The 17390-nt window shown below is 36.6% G+C and overlaps 1 protein-coding gene across 1 annotated transcript in view; it reads right to left on the bottom strand.

The window, feature by feature from the left end:
- LOC139694419 (lon protease homolog 2, peroxisomal-like) overlaps window positions 1-16992 on the bottom strand; it is a 54229-nt gene extending 37237 nt beyond the window's left edge. The window contains exons 1-5 of the mRNA XM_071592960.1: window positions 16764-16992; window positions 16576-16669; window positions 16071-16269; window positions 13274-13383; window positions 5199-5352 (exon numbers count right to left, since the gene is read on the bottom strand). Coding sequence (XP_071449061.1) covers window positions 5199-5352; window positions 13274-13383; window positions 16071-16269; window positions 16576-16669; window positions 16764-16873 — 667 coding nt within the window. The 5' untranslated portion in view covers window positions 16874-16992. The remainder of the gene's footprint in view (window positions 1-5198; window positions 5353-13273; window positions 13384-16070; window positions 16270-16575; window positions 16670-16763) is intronic.
- Window positions 16993-17390: the final 398 nt, after the last annotated feature.

Below are 17390 nucleotides of genomic sequence, written 5' to 3'. Positions count from 1 at the left end.
TCACTTCCTTAGCATAACACCAAATAATTTATTAGATTGGTGTATGAAAGAGAGATTTTTTTAATGTTGCATATGACAATGCTTAGTTATTTAGTTCATTAAAAATTTAAAATTTACTTCCTGAAACCAAACATTTTTTATGTTGAGTATTTAATAATGTAGTGTTCCATTTTTTTATGTATTCAATGGTTTCTGGCTCAATTTTGGGGAAGTTCATGTTCAGTAAATGAAAAACACAACGTATTTTTCGAATGTTCTTTATTTTGGTACCACTAGTTTCAATTCTTATGCGTCATCAGGTACAAATTACTCAAGTTGCAGTCCATTTATACACCATTCTTGTGGGGAAAGGATTGGCTGAGATTGGGAAGGGAAGGGGAAGGGGAAAGGTGGGAGGGAAAGGGGGGGAGGGAGGGGAAATAAAGAGGGGAAAGAGGAGGGGTTGCGACCAGCTTTGATAGGAAGGAGGAGAGGGGTGTTAAGCAACAGGAAAGGTGTACAAACAGTGGGGGAGGGTGAAACTAGTTGTACCAAAATAAAGAACATTGGAAAAAAACATTATGTTCCTCATTTTATTATTACTTACTGTTAAACTAACAGGTTATGAGTTATCTAGTTCAGAACTTAAATGTTATACCTAAAAAGGTACCAAATCAAAAATGTCATACTTTAAATAATATTAAGCACATTTTCATGGTTAAAACCAGAAAAATTTTCAATTCAGGACACAATCCAAATGATATCCTTCCTTGGAGAATCCTTACATTTTCTTTTGCAAGAGTGCAAGTCATCACTTTTGTTTGAAAACTATGGAATATAATAGTGTAAACAAACTTCTACAGCAGGATAACTTTAAAAATACTAAAATTTTAAAGCTTTAATTGGTTCTTGGGAATACGTGCACTGAATATAAGAGGGTCATCCAGAAAGTAAATAACACTATTTCTGTGCACTTTCTTAAAGGAGATGATTATTATTATTGATAATCTATGGGTTAAGATAAGATTAGGACAGACTCAAGCCTCAAAACAGTTCAACAATAATTTCCTGGTCTCTACTAACAAAACCCAAGATGACATTGAGCTCTAGAATAAGCCCATCTTCAATCCCACATACTTCCTTCCACCCTTCAATCTGTTCAACAACCCTATTCTATTCTTACCCCTTCCTAGCTTGCCAAACATGCTCTTCTCCATCAAAATTTTCTTCATTTCATTTCCAATTAAAATGCTACGTATCAACCATTTCTGCTCTGTACCCAAATTTCAAAAGACACAAATCTTCACCTATCATCCTGCTTCAATGACCATGTTTTCAGGTGGTAAAAAAACAAATTTAAAATTTGTCTCAACACTCAACATCCCTGTCATCAACTCTCTCATCCTCGCGAAAACTTCTAAGCATAATACAATTCTCCTCCTTATGTCTCTATTACTTTGACCATTTTGGTCCAAAACACTTCTGAGATAGGCAAACAGTTCCACCTTCCCTAGTGAATGACCTCCTGCTTTGATATTTAACTTAGCCTTTCTCTTTCTCAAAAACTGCATAAATTTTGTATAGTTTACATTTAATCCTATCTCATACTTATTGCAATGACTTACCAATTCACTTGGAAATGCTTGCAATCCCTTGACTGACTGACAAACTGTAGCTTGGTTATCAGCAAACCTAACTGTTTTTACGAATTCCCTGATGACTTTCATTCCTATCTCCACTTCTTCCCATGCTTCTTTTAACATTTCCACCACATATATTTTGAGCAACACAGGTGATAATGGAGGACCCTGCCTTACCCTTCTTCCTAAGATTGTCCATACTAACTTTCTATCCCTCACTTGTACCTGAGCAGTCTGAGACATGTACCGGCTGCGGAATAGCCTCCTATTCCTCCAATCTACTCCTATTTTCTGTAATACATTTGAGTTTCCAAATACATTCTACCAAATGCCTTTTAGAAATCTATGAAACAGGTAAATACGCCTTGATTGTATTCTACATTCCTCTCTCTTTGTGACCTCATTACTTCTATGGCATCACACATGCCTCTCCTATTCTTGAACCCAAATTGATCATCTCCTTGGTAATTATTTGCACTGTTCTCCATCCTCTTATTGATGAACCTGAAAACCACTTTAGTTGCATTTGAAATCAAACCTATTGTTCTGCAGTGCTAATAAAAATCTTAGCAATCAACCCACATCACGGACTTTAATAACACTGGAATAATAAAAAAATACAAGCTGTTACTTCCCGTGACTCATTAGGGAAGCCAAAGAAATCCACATAAAAAATAAAACTTCAATAGAGAAGAAAGTTACACACTTTCCAGCACCGGCAAATGCATTTTTACCAAGAAAGCAACCAAGCAGATGCATATGCAATTGATCAATCAGAAAACACCCAAGCAGCCAAGTGCTCAATAGGCCAATCAGTATGCACCTGAGCAGAGGAAAGAGGCATAGATGGGCAAAACAAGTATTAAGAACTTCTGAGCTGAAGACACCCAACTGCAATGCAGGGGAAGCTATTGTCCCAGCAATATGGGCTGATGCAGAGTTAATCCCTGAAGATCTCTATCTTCAGGGATCACATATATTGAAACAATTTAAAACAAGCTTTAAAGACATTGAAATGAAATAAGTAACTTAGTAATTTCACACACACTTTATTTAGAACATGAACAAGGTTTCAATACTGGACGTAATCATAGTAGTAGTAGTAGTATTTAGGGGAGGCGACTGACAGCTGAGGTCATTTGCGCCATAGGGGATGGACAGGAAAGGATGAAGGGTGGAGAGAAACCCGGCGATGGCATTAGCCCACTATTTACGAAAGGCGCCAAGGGGTCTGCAGCTTAACGTCCCATCTGATGGATGGTGCACTCACTCCAAGTGCCCTCCACAAAGCACCTCAAGTAGAGATCGAGATACCTCTGAAAAATATTCAACACCGCCGGGATTTGAACCTTGGCCCTCTGGGTGGGAAGCTAGTATGTTAGCCCCCGCACCATCTCGATCCCCTGGACGTCATCATCAAAATCTACATCATGTTCTAAATAAATTGTGTATGGAATTACCAAGTTACTTATTTCATTTCAATATGTTCTGTAAATTTCATAGTTACGCAGGAGACAGCAAAAACTTAAGAGCCTTGAGCTACTTCTCCACGTAATTGCCATTCAAACACTTCTAAGAGCATTGCACAAGTTTTTGCATCAATGCTTCATACTTAGTTCGCACCAAGTTTTTGAACCTGTTAGCACCAAGCACTTTCAGTTTGTCATCATTTTCAAAGCGAGCTCTACCTAAAAACTCTTTCAGTTATAGAAAAATATAGAAATCACTAGGGGCCTCATCTGGGCTGCACGGTTGATGGTCAAAAAAATCTCCTAATCAAACTGCTGAAGCAAGTCTGGCATCAATGTGGCAGAGTGTGTACGTGCACATTATTAAGAGGAAGCATGATGCCAGCAGAGAGTAAGCCATACCGTTTGTCTTTTACAGCATAGTGGAGCTCATGAAGCCTCTTACAGTAGTCTGCCATATTGAAGACTGTACCATTTGGCATAAAGTTAACCAATTAGACAACCTTTTAACACCAAAATGCTGTGGTCATTACCTTATTGGTACTCAGTTCCTGTTTGGCTTTTTTTGTTTTGATGGGAAACAAGTATGATGTCATTCCATTGACTCATGCTTTGTTCCGTGACTTTTATACAAGATTCAGGTCTCATCACCAGTAGCAATGTGTTTTGAAAACTCCTTGCTCCATAGCAAATTAGTATTGTCAATGCAGCTATCATTTGCATTTTCTGCGTTTAACAAACAAAAATTAATGGAACCCACATGGCACACATTTTTTTTGTAGCCTGAGTCCTAATGAACTATTTCATAAAGAACACTTCTTGATCAGTGAAGGACAAATGCAACTCATCAACCATTAAACATCTATCTTCTTGAATTTGTTCCTCAATCTTGAGTTTGCCAGTCATAATTGAAGGTCAGCCCAAGCACACCATTCATTCATTCACCATTAAACATAATAAACCATTTTTTGAACAGAACCTTCATCTTGCCATAAACCTCAGTAATTTTGTAAATTTTCCAGTAAATTTCAATTGGATGAACATTTTTTGCATTCAAAAAGTGAATCACACTGTATATAGCACATTGTGAGTACTTGTCAATGTTTTCACAAATTTCAAAGCCACACAACTAAACAACAAACATTTGTATTGGATCACAGTTATCATCAGGCTAGAGCAGAAGAGTGCCCGGGTCATTTACCAAGTGGTGGTAGTATCAGCAGGGGGATCCCACTAAATGGCATAAGGAAAAGTTTTCTTTCCAACTTACCCTTGTATTACAGTTTTTAAGACTGTTAAAATTCTTGTTACTATAACTCTATGGATGTATATACATTAATAATGCATACTATGAGGGCAGACCGAAAACCAATGCACACATGCTTGTAGAGCATGAACGAAATGACCTTTAGAAGTGCACCAGATGGAATGTGGATAAAACATTTCCCCTCAATACGCATGTGCAGGTTTAATAATTTTCTGGGACAAGGGGCAACGGTAAATTCTTCTCAGGGCATACAGGCTTTAAAACATTTTCGACATTGAGTTTGTCATGCTAAGAGATAGCCTGGTGCATATTATCTTACTATAGGACAATACTTGTTCAGTCACCTAGCGTGGAATCGGAGAGGCTCTGCGAAACCTGAAATTTGAACTGATTCCACACCTTCCTCATTCCCATAATCTTGCGCCTTTTATTATTTTTTTCCTCTACTTTAGGGTAATTATTACACTTTAGAGAATGAGGTCAAGGCAGCTGTCATATCCTAGATTTAAGAGAAGTTGTGTTTTTCATGGACAGAATGAAAAAAAAACTTGTTACATGTTGATAGAAATGTGTTAGCCTTAACAGTGGATAAGTTAAAAATTAAACATGATTTTGAAATTTAAGAATTGTACTTCAATGTTTTTTTTGCTCAATCTTGCTATTTGTGTTTGTTCCTGCTCTTTAAGTATGCAGGCATTAGTTTTCAGTATATCCTTGTACCAGAAACAGAAGTCTCTTTTTCCTGCCTCTCAAATGAATGTATCTTGTTGCACCAAATTTTAGTTAATTTATGAATCAAATGCATAAAATTATCTCAGAGAATAAAATCAAACCAACACCTACTCTCAAGATGTCGTAAAAGAAGATGTAATGCCTTTTGATAACGATCATTCAAGTCAAGAGTATCCAACAGCTCCAACTTTTCTGGATAGCTGGCTTTCAACATTGCACTGTAAACATCTGCAAGATTATGACCCGGGATAGAATCCATCATTTCCTAAAAACAAGAGAGAGATAGTAAACAACCAAGTTATTTCAAAATGTGTGCCATTTAAAACACTTTAATGCAATACATCGCCAGCAATAAGTGCACATGCAGAAAGTAGGTGACATTAATTTAATTCAATTGGTTTTTGAAAAATCCCTAAGTGACATTAAATTGTGTCATCTTCTTGTGTAGGGAGAGCAGAGAGGCTGTCTGAACTAAATAAATTCAAATGAATCACTATTTTTATTCCAATTCTGAAGGATTTCTTGCATAGAGGAGGAGTGGATGCATTAAATAATCAAATGGTGAAACAAAACATAGTAAATGACATTATTACAGGAAAACACATACATATTTGCATTATTGGGATTTACATTACCACACAATTTATAACATTCTTATCATGTTCCATACAATTTCCTATATTCCCAAGGTACCATGTACTTCCATGATTTTCAGTTTTCTTACCACTGGCATTGACTACGCGTTGGATTAAAAAATATTTCACATTCTGAAACAGTTACTCATGTAAATAAAACTTTAAAAAAATATTTTTGACTTCTTTTGTCCAAACATATACATCTAAAAAAGATGAGAGAGCAGTCATGTGAATGGTTTTAGTGAAGACTGAAGAAGGTAGGGCAGGACAGATTGCCACAACTGACAGAAATATGAATCACTTGAACTCATTAACTCAAGACTGCCAAGAAACGATTTGAACAATGAAATGAATACATTGACTGACCAGGAGTCAGTTATGCAATATATACATTGTATTAACACCTGAGGGAAACTATTCATATTACACACAACTGAAATTATGAGAATTGAATGAATTTGACCCTAATGTTTTCAAGCATGAAAAATACAAGAACTGGTGACTGACAACTAAGATCTATTGTACTGCGTTGCCTCAACAGATATAAAGGTAATGGCTCCTGAATAATAAAAAATATTGAAACATGCTTCGTTGCATCAAAACTACACTGAACCAACATTTTTAGAGTGTAAAAATCATTTGCCTTGACTGGGATTTGAACCCAGATCCCTCAATATCTGGTTGAGTGCTTTAGCCAGTTAAGCTATCTTAGTATTTAAAGCCCCAAAATTTCAGAGTTTAAGAGGACGCCTCGATAGCTTAACTGGATAAAAAACTCGACTGGATATTGAGGGATCCGGGTTCGAATCCCAGTCAAGGCGAATGATTTTTACACTCTGAAAACGTTGCATTGAAATGCACATTAGCGGATGACTCCGTTAAAAGTTACTGTTGCGGCATCTCCCGCAGTTTCTTCGGAAATACACTGAACTAATTCTGAAGTTGGGCAAATGTTTGCACTAATCAAAGGGTGAAGCAGCTGACACTCACATGTTATGTTTTCCTCAATTCTCCAGAATTTAAATATTATCATACTTGTAAATGGAAAGATGATTTGAAAAAAGAAGTTTTTCAATAGCGCATACTCTTTTTTTCCGGCTATTAGCATTTTCCCAGACTAACACTTTTTCCTAGAAAACTTCTCATTTTCCCTATAAAAGTGTAAATAACAGGTTTTACCATTATTTTTTGTGCAATCTCACAGGCAACAATTACTCTATTGACAATAATAAACTTACACATCTCAAAGTAATTGAAACAAGAAAAGAACACATACAAAGAGTTTATTTCGCTAAGCTACTTTTGAGAACTTACTGTTCTTCAACAATGATAAAAAGCTTGTTACCTGCTGAGAGAGCACACGAATGAATTCAAAACCATTAGGAATTAACACATTTCTTGAAATAGTTATTAAACCTTGAATTGAGGAATTGAGTCTTTGAATAAATTGTGGACTCCTAGCTTTCAACAATAATACAAAATACATAAATATATTAATCCCGTAGCTTACAAGCTAATTCATAACTTACATACCATTCTGGCTGCTTATGAGGAAGGAATATTTAAATGACAGTATAAGCAGCAGTTATCAGGGAAGAAGACCAACAGCTGAGGTAATTTACACCATAATGGATACATGGGTGATATGTACAGTGGATAATTAGCGAAGGGAGAGAAAAAAACCAGCATTGGCATTCTTCTTCTTTGTAATCTACCAGTTAAGGTAGGTTTTTTTATGGACACAAATTGCCAAATGGTACAGCGACATTGCCCTTGTCTCTCTCAACAAAACACAACCAAACATCCAACCTTAAAATACAACCCTCTTCAATTCTGCATAGTTTCCTTCCTCCTTTCATTTCATCCAACATCCTTATCTTACTCCTGCCCCTTCCTTGCCTAATATTCTCCCCTCTGTCACAGTCTTCAACATCCCAACATCAAAACAGAATGGTCTGTATTCATCTTTCCTACCTGCTTTGGATTCCTCCAAACAATCTCTTTTTCTCCTGTATGACATCTAGCACTTCATAGTTAGTTTTCCTTTCTGTCCACTTCACCTTTTCCATCCTTCTCCTCTCCCACATTTCAAAAGCCTCCAATCTATGCCTATCACCCTGCTTCTTTGACCTTGTTTCCGCTATGTACACAATTGTGCTCCATATCAAGGTTTTGAGGAGCTTTCCTTTATGTACATACTTCCAAATCCCCTTCATCAACTCCTCATTGAGAAAGAATCTTTGCCTAATGCGATTCTTCTTCTTATGTCTCTTCTACTATGACCATTTTGGTCCAAAACACTTCCGAGATAGGTAAACTGTTCCATCTGCTCTAAATGGAGCTTTCTTATTTTAACATTTAGATCTTCTCTTCCTAGAAAACCTCTCATTTGTTTTATTTGCATTTGTCCTCATCCCATACCCATCGCACTGACTTTTCAATGCAGGAGAGTTAGAAACCCCTTAGCTTACTGACCAAGTAAAGCTTGATCATCGACAAACCTTACTGATTTCATGAATTTCTCACTGATTTTCACTCAGCCTCTGAGAGGAACAACACTGCATGGACCTTTCATCTGGCTCTTACATTTTGACCTATCTGGCGTGGGTGACCCTACCTGGAGCAAATAGCATTGCTCCTACCACTACAGCTCTAGGGGACATCATAATGCACAAGCCCTTCCACTACATCAAGGTTGTAACCCATGGGAAGTGGCATCGGTATCCTCTTAACGAAGAGCACCATATGGTTCACAGTTTAATTTCTGTTCAATGGAAGGTGACTCAACTTGAAGTGCAATGCACCAGCTAGAAGTATATTGCACCTCAAATAAGGGAGGATACCACTGAAAAATCTTGCTATCTTTGGGATTTGAACCTAGGTCCACAGGGTGGATAGCCAATACATTAGCTATTACACTATCCCAATCCCCTTAAATGACATTCATATTGCATGATTAACCACTAATTCCAACGACTTCAATCTCTGAATCCTCAATGCTAAGCAAAAAAAAAAATTCTCCAAATCTCACTATCTAACATCTTTCCTTAATCTAGCATTTATTAAAAAATGAATTTTCTTGATTCCTACGAATTCTCATTTTACATGCTTTCAATTGACATTTACCCTTCTCCTTAGAAATCAAACTTACAAATCGAGCTTCACTCGATAAAATCTAAATTTCATGTTTCCCTCACTCAGGACCACAGGAAATATTCAGCAAAATAATCAGACATTCATATTGGTGTTAATGGAATAGCTGCAATCAAGATGAACTAAAACTTGAAATTATGTACCAAGGAACCTTGTACAACAAGCATCTTTCTGTCATCTTTACCATAAAGAGAAATACTCATTTAGGAAATGATTTTCCCAACATAAATAATGAAAAATGCAAAAATACATTCCAAAAAAATAAATTATAAACAAGGTTTATTCAAAGAAAATTATATAAATGTATACATTGTTTTGGATTGTGAATGATGTACATCTCTTCTTCTATCATGGAATGAAGCATCAGGAATTTGAAATTGATTTGTAAAAACAAAATAAGATCAAAATTATTTTATTATATATGATACGTAACTAGTTCCTTTTTACTATAAATATGCCAAAATAATTTTTTTTGATGCTGCTTCAAAATTTTGCAAAAATGCAACCCAGTAATATAATTAAATAAATTTCTGGCACTCATAGCCACTGCCTTTTTAAAGCGATGCTTCAGGCACATGGTGCCAGACATGATCAGTTTCCCATGAACTTCACAACACCTTTAGCCTACTGTTTTGGACTACTTGTTACTTGAAGGCTTGTGCATTTTCTGAATAATAATTTGACCCAATGAATTAGAATTGGGCAATTTATTGTTTCAATTTGTTTGGGTACCTTATTTTTAAACCCCCAATACAATTTTGTCAAATGTTTTTACAAAATACTAGTTACATACCCTTCCTTTCTGTTGTTCTCCCCATTTTCGCTGTATCTTTTGTTGATAAATCTATCTAATATTTTCCTCATCGGTTCCTCGTGTAGATATTTCCCAATTTGTTGGATGTTATGCAACTATCCAAGGATAGCTTCCAGTTCACGCCCTTCCTTGGCAAAAATTGGGCAATAAAGGACTCAAATGTATTGCTGTGTCCTCCTCCATCATGCATTCACATGTCCCCTCCTTTTTTCCCTATTTTCTTGAGGTATGATCTGAACTCCCCGTGTCCAGTTAAAATTTGCATAATTCCTTTCTAAGTTTTAAAGTTGATCTTCATTTTTTCCTTCACACTAGGTAGAAATTGTCCAGTTGTTTTCCCATTTTCTAATGTTTCCCATTTATCCAGGAAATGAGATCAAACCTTCCTGTTCCTGCTCCATTTTTCAGTTGGAGACAAAGTTACATCTCCTAGAGTAGCCTCTTCCATCTGCCTCATCCGTGACTAGATTCTTCTTCCCTCTATTGAGTATGTTATAGGATGTATCCCAGTTATTATTAGTAGAGCTTCATTACAGACCATATTGTAGCTCCTGGATATTGCAATTAAGCAAGAACTTTGGGCTTCCTCCAGTTTCCTAATTCTGCTGTAATTTTGCCTCTCTCCCCACACCTCACAGCCATATATCAATATTGGGATGGTGACTCCATTGTACTACCTAGATCAAAAATTTCCCGGAATTTATTCAGAAAATTAAAAATACAAGTTTATTCATCTAAATCTATATTGTCCCCTTCAAAGTAATCCCCATTGACTGCAACACACTTATGCCAGCGCTTGATCCAATCCTCGAAACATTTTTTATATTCGGTTTTCGGTATGTCCATCAGTGCTTCCTGCGATTTTTCCATTACTTCCTCTCGGCTGCTAAAACGCGTTCTCCGTAATGGTTTTTTAACTCGATTGAACAGAAAGAAGTTACAGGGAGCCAAATCAGGTGAATTCGGTGGCTGTTGGATGGTATTTGTTGCATTTTTCATCAAAAAATTACGAATAATGATAGCACTGTGCGACGGTGCGTTATCATGGTGCAAAATCCACGAGTTTTCTGCCCACATTTCTGGTCTCTTTCGGCGAATTGCTTCACGCAAACGTCTCATAACGCCCAAATAATACTCTTTGTTTACTGTCTGGCCTTCTGGCAAAAATTCATGATGCACTACACCGTTGTAATCCATGAAAACCGTCAGCATTGCCTTCTTTTTTGACTGAAAACGACGTGGTTTTTTTGGTCTCGGCTCATTTGGTGAACGCCATTCACTTGCCTGATGTCTGGATTGCGTGTCGTACTCATAAACCCACGTCTCGTCTCCAGTAATGATCCTTTTGATGAATGTGGGATCGGATTCAGCCTCGCAAATCATGTCTTTTGCGACGTCAACACGGTCTCTTTTTTGCATGAAATTGAGGTCTTTTGGCACCAACTTTGCTGCTACACGACGGAAACCCAAATCATTAACCACAATATCTTGGGCGGATCCATAGGCAATGTTCAAGTCCTCCGCTATTTCTCTGATGGTTAATTTGCGGTTATTGACCAACATTTCTTTTACTTTATCAATTTTTTCACCGACTTTCGATGTCGATGGTCTGCCACTGCGTTCATCATCTTCGATTGACTCACGACCACTTCTGAACCGCTCGTGCCACTGGTAAACGACCATTTTTTTTTAGAGAATCGTTGCCGAAACACTTTTCCAACATTTCCAACGTCCGTGCGCCACTAAATCCGTTTTTTACGCAAAATTTAATACAAGTTTGTTGTTGCAAATTTAAATCCATTTCTGCAATTGTAAAAAATCGCCAACACACACAGAGATAGATGTACTCTTGGCTACGTAACTTTTGCAAATGTCAAGTTATGACACTAAGATTTAAAGGGAATATCAACAACAGATGTACCAATTTAACAAAAAAAACAGAACTCAAATCGGAACGATGGGAGCGGCACACGGTGGTTATTCCGGGAACTTTTTGATCAAGGTAGTATTTAGTGCACAGCTTTCTTAAGTTGTTCAATATCTTTTTGACCTTGCCTCCAGCGTAATTTGCATGTTCTTGGAAGGTTAGTCAGCCAGCACATTCAATAACCAGGTATCTAAATGTGGAGGCTCTTTTGATGTTTTGACCGTAGATTTTTATAGTTGGGTTTCCTAACAATTTTTTCCTTAACATGATGTATTTGGTCTTATTCACAGAAATTTTTAATCTCACTTTTGCACCCCATGACTCCACTATATGGCAACATTCCTTAGTATTGTTTTCCATTTCTCTCCTGAAATTAGCAGGCAGCATTTTCTGAATGGTAAACAACCAAGATTTTTCAGTTTTACTGCCAATTCAGCTGGCAGTTTCAAAAACTGCCAATTCAGCTGGCAGTTTTTGAAACTGCCAGCTGAATTGGCAGAAAATAGCAGTCTATGATAGCATATCATTGGCTTGTGGCCTGGTTCTCCTCTTAAACTTTTTGAATCACCTTTGATTTCCCTTAAATACTTCTTCTTTAGCTGCTGTTGGGACGTGGTATCTTATTAATGAGATTGACAAAATCACTTCTGCATTCCCACAAATGATTTTCTCGTTAATAGTTTCACATTGTAATTCCCCTTTGATTATCCATATGAGAAACAGCTTTACGATATCATTGAATATATGTAACCATTGCATACATATTCTTGTCACTCTCTTTGAAGCCATATATCTCCTTATTCTTGAAGAAAATGCAAAATACAGTAGTCTAACAATTTTATGTGCATGATAGATTAGCCACGATCACACCTTGTTCCACTTTTTCTGTGGGGGACACTTTTAAAACTAGGCACAAAAAAAATCAAAAATAATATATCCAAACACAAGTTTCGAAATGGTGATTACTAGCAACACTAGGATGCTAGTAGAACTAGTGCTAAACAGAAACTGAAGTAATATGCAAGCAATGCCAGGACTTAACCTCTCCTCATCACGCGAAAAGTCGTTGGATAAGCAAGGCTCCACTGTAGTTTTGACTTTGATTTATAACTCAAATGAAAATCTGCAAAGGTAGTTTTATATTTGCTGTTTCAGGAAAGGAAATAACTAAATATGTATTCAGTGATTTGGACTAACAGAACCTGAGCTTGTTTTCAATTATCATGGAGACATTTTGATACTCCAATAAATTCCTCTACCATATGATTTACAACCAAACCAAAATGTTAGAAACTGCTAAGATTATTGACTGTAAGGTAAGATTGGCTTAAAAAAAACTTCCTGTGTTTTTTCTCCTATGTTGAGGTAGATAAAGATATTACACCAGCTAGCATTTTTAGAGGGACTTTCCTAAAAAAATCAAACAACTTTTCTATGAATCAGCCAAGAGTAGTAGAAAATGAGAAAAGAATGAGAGGTCCGAAGTATTTCCTCATTATTTGATTCTGTGTTAATAATGACATTTAATTATGCAAAGAACATCATTTATAATAATCACCACACACTGAATTTATAGTGAAAATCTAAAGAAGTTTAAACCATGGCACCATTATATCTATGAAATTAATGGAAAATGGATTTCAATTAAAATGCTTACCCTCAATATCCCAACAAGAGGTAATGAAGTATCCGATAAATCAATTAGTTTGGATAATTCACTCCTAAAATTTTCAATAAGATCATTCAATCCAGGATTTTCATCGTTCACTGCAAAATTTCAAGAATAAAAGCTCAGATTATTAACATATACTTTCTTTAATAATATTTCCTATGAATTACTAATGTAGAAATGTATGATTAATAATCAAATATGTTTAAGCCTAGGCTTATTTCTATCATTCTGAGTTGTTTCATTTTGTTATATTTTGATACCATTTTGTGCTAAGACTATGAAGTCATTTGGATATCCTAAGGCAATGAATGAACCAAGCAGAGCTACTTGAAAGATTGGCGATTATAAAACAACATACTTTTCATTAGATGTTTGACCAATCCATTTAGTTTCATTTGATATAAAATACATGAATATATTTAACAATAATACTAGTAGGAGGTCGACCACATTATTTCGGGGTTCACAGGCTAGATGACAGGCAGCAGCAAGAATGATGTGAGTATAAGATAGCAAACAATAGAATACATGTTCACGTTGTAATCATTATGAGATTTTCGTGTCAGATGAGTGTGTTTGTGATGTATAGTAAATTGATGCATCTACAGTATATGTGAAATACAGGTCCTAACTGATTATGCATGTATGCATGTAAATTAATTAGTAACTCCACCAGGTTATAAAATTATTGTTTAACTCTACAGATTGTAACCAGTGATTACTAGGACAATATAATGATGTAACTTCTGGCTCAACTCAAAAAGAGTATAGCTTCGTTTTTTAAACTAAATTAAATGTTAGATTTTCCAAATAGGAAAATAAGCGAACTTATGTCCATGACAAAGAGCGAAGTGGCCGGCCCAGTATTCTGACCAAAGAACATGTTTCACAAGTGGAACAAAAACTGTGATGTGATCATCGATTAATGGCCTGCCTGAACAATTTCCTCAACTTGGATGCACTACTGTCTACAATATTGCCACAGAAAACTTCGGATACCCCATATGGTGAGCCAGGTGGGTACCTAAAATGCTCACCGACCATCACAAAGAGCAAAAAATGTCCTGTGGACGACAGTTATTGGGCCCCCCCCCGTACAGTCCTAACCTTGCACCTAGCGACCACTTCCTCTTTTTGCACTTGAAACAGTGGCTTGGAGGACAATGTTTCAGGAACTGAAGAGGAACTCAAGAACGGCGTTGTCAATTGGTTCAGCTCTCAGGCAGCGAGCTTAGGGGTTAAAGAAGCTGGTGCAGCAGTATGAAAAATGCTTAGAAGGGAACGGCGATGTACAGAAGTGAAGTAGGTTTGTAGCTAACTAAATGAGCCAATAAAATGTGTTTCATACATTTTTTCCTGTGACCAAATGGCCCTAACTTTATGAGCATGCCTTGTACATGTGAAAGTTAATGAGGCCAATAAACTTGGTGGTCAGTCATTCATGAAATAAAGCAAAGGACAATGAATCTATACTGTTTTTTAGTACCGTGGTGTAGTGATTACAAACCTTTCTCTTTTTATAGAGTATTCTAAACAAGAAAAATCATTGAGAGAATAAGTAGCGTTGGAATTAAAAAGCAATGATATGAGAGAGAACATAATCAAATGTGGCTTCATAACTCAATCATTCAGTTATGTGCAAACTTTAGGTTGACATGGTTATAAAGAATTAGACAAACTAAAGTCTAGCAAGCAGGACCCTTAATAGATGTACTCGTACATGCCTCCAAATTAATCAAGAACCGTAGAATTTGTGACATTTTTGCTTTAAAAGTGTAAATTGGATGTCGCCACCAATGAGTAAGATGAGAGAGCTTGCCATAAAAAATGATGAAATGAAGGTGATGGCAAATATTTTTGCCATCACCTTCCAGGCAGATGGAACCACTACCTCCTTTTCCAGCGCAGGTTCACCCTTTGCTGTCCACTGCTTTGACTTCTTCCCTCTCAGAAGTGTAGTGGTGGACCCAAATTTCATACCAGTCAAGAATTGATGCAAAGAATTTGACTCATTTTGCTTAAATGGCTCCAACAGGTAGTTGGAAATGTTCATTCGAATGGATTTTTGGTCATAAGTGAGCAAACGTAGCAGCCAACGCACAGATAGCTTATGCAAGTCCAATTCTTCAGCCAATATATGGCAAATGCATTATTTTGATGTCTCTGCCATCTCTCTAATCTTAATTTGACAGTTGTCCAGGACCAACTGGTTAAATATCTTTGGCATCAGCGATCAATTAGTTTTTTGGCCATCCTGAGGGCTCCTCATCAGCCAGCTGGTAAAATCAATATGAATTCACTTGGACAAAATTCAACGGTTGTAAATTATGCGGCAAGAGTCCCTGTACACGGTGTCTAACTTATCTTGTGTTTTTGGTAGGCGTATTGCCATTCAAAAACAAATATTTAATGACAGCTCGATACTTTATTTTGTCAATTTTCACAAAAACCCTCATGACGCCTCACTTCAACTTTCATCCGAGCATAAAAATGCCTGAAATTTTGGTATCTTGTAACGCATACGCAAAAACATTCCCACAATTTCGTTGAGGGGTGCTGCCATCTTCTAGGTCGGAAACTTATCAGAAAACCTTCATAATTTGAGGCGTAACCACAGTGCATTTAAATAATGTTTTTGAAGATTTTAAAGAATTTGGGAACATTAACAAACGTCAAAGTTTCTTTTTAATAGAAATTCTCTAACACTGTGGATCTCTTAATCATTACCATATGGATTAATGAAATTTTATTCCTACTTCCTAAACAAAATATCATGTCTAACCTTCATTGACGGTGAACTTATCCAATTGTGTCACAGCACCAACTACATAAGGGTCTTCCATAACTACTTTATCTAGTCTAAAACGGCAGATTCCCGTGACCAATACTGTGTAACTGGTGACTGGCCAGTTTGTCGACGCAACTTGATATACCATTGCTGCAGTTCCAATTGGGTGAAGAACACCTAGTTCATCAGAACCCTGAAAATCAAGAGGTGAAATTTTCAACTCAATGTATGAATACGCAATATTTTAGAGGAAGACATAACATGGAGAATACTTTGAAAACTATTATAACTAAACCGGGGTAAATTCTAAGATGCTCGTCACTGAATTTATGCATTACTTTCCAATTTCACATGCAAATTTTCAACTTGAGTAAGTCTGCCATAAAAACGCTATTACTCATCCCGTAAACATTGACAACACTTATTTTTTATACCAAAATATAACAAACTAATAAGACATGTCCACCCCACTTAGTATGCTTCATCGGGGCGAACTTACAACATCCGCATCATTTCCAGGTTCCCTAGGAATAACACCTATCAATGTGTTCTGCAAACCAGTACGTCGAGTCCTATTTCTAATCATGGCTATGCTGTAAAAAAACAGAGCCCGCATAAGGGAGAGTTAATCTGATGCTTACATAAAATTGTAATTTCAGTTAGGGTGAGCAATTTAAAAAACCTTACTTTCTGGCACTGGTAACCGATATTTTTTTGGAAGCTCCAGGAAAAAGAACTTCATTGCTAACGACGAGTAATGGTAGTTTTCTAGGAATACTTGCACCGTGAGCCATCATGATAGGAATGTAAAGTTCACCTTCCAGATATGAAACAATTACAGAGCTTTGAGTGGACTCTTTCAGCCTTCTGGAATGTTCTGATAAATGCGCTACTGCGTATTTTTATTCCAAACCCACTGGACCGAAACAAAACACGTAAGAGGAGGCGTTTCCTGCGCAACTGTTCACGCACAAGATCTCTGAGGAATGGCGGGACAATCATACAGAGCTGCAGACAAGTAATATTAGTGCTCAGGGTCGCCACTTAATTTAAAAGGTTGGTTAAGTATATAAAAAATAGCAAATTCTTATGTGTATATGTAGTGGATTTTTATCAAGATATACTTTTCACTAAAGAGACCTTTTGCTGATAAATTCTGAATTGAATTTATTCAGGAGAAACATCATTTAGTTTTCGTGTAAGGGAATTTTGCCATGGGAAAATTTCTCATGTAAACTATTTTGGTGAATATATCTAAATTATTATTAGCTTTATTGCTCTGAATGATATGTATATTTGTCCTTCTGATAGAAA

This window comes from Hetaerina americana, unplaced genomic scaffold, assembly GCF_022747635.1.
Source record: "Hetaerina americana unplaced genomic scaffold, ioHetAmer1.1.p SCAF_5, whole genome shotgun sequence".
Taxonomy (NCBI): Eukaryota; Metazoa; Arthropoda; class Insecta; order Odonata; family Calopterygidae; genus Hetaerina; species Hetaerina americana.
This window is presented reverse-complemented; position numbering and strand designations above follow the sequence as displayed.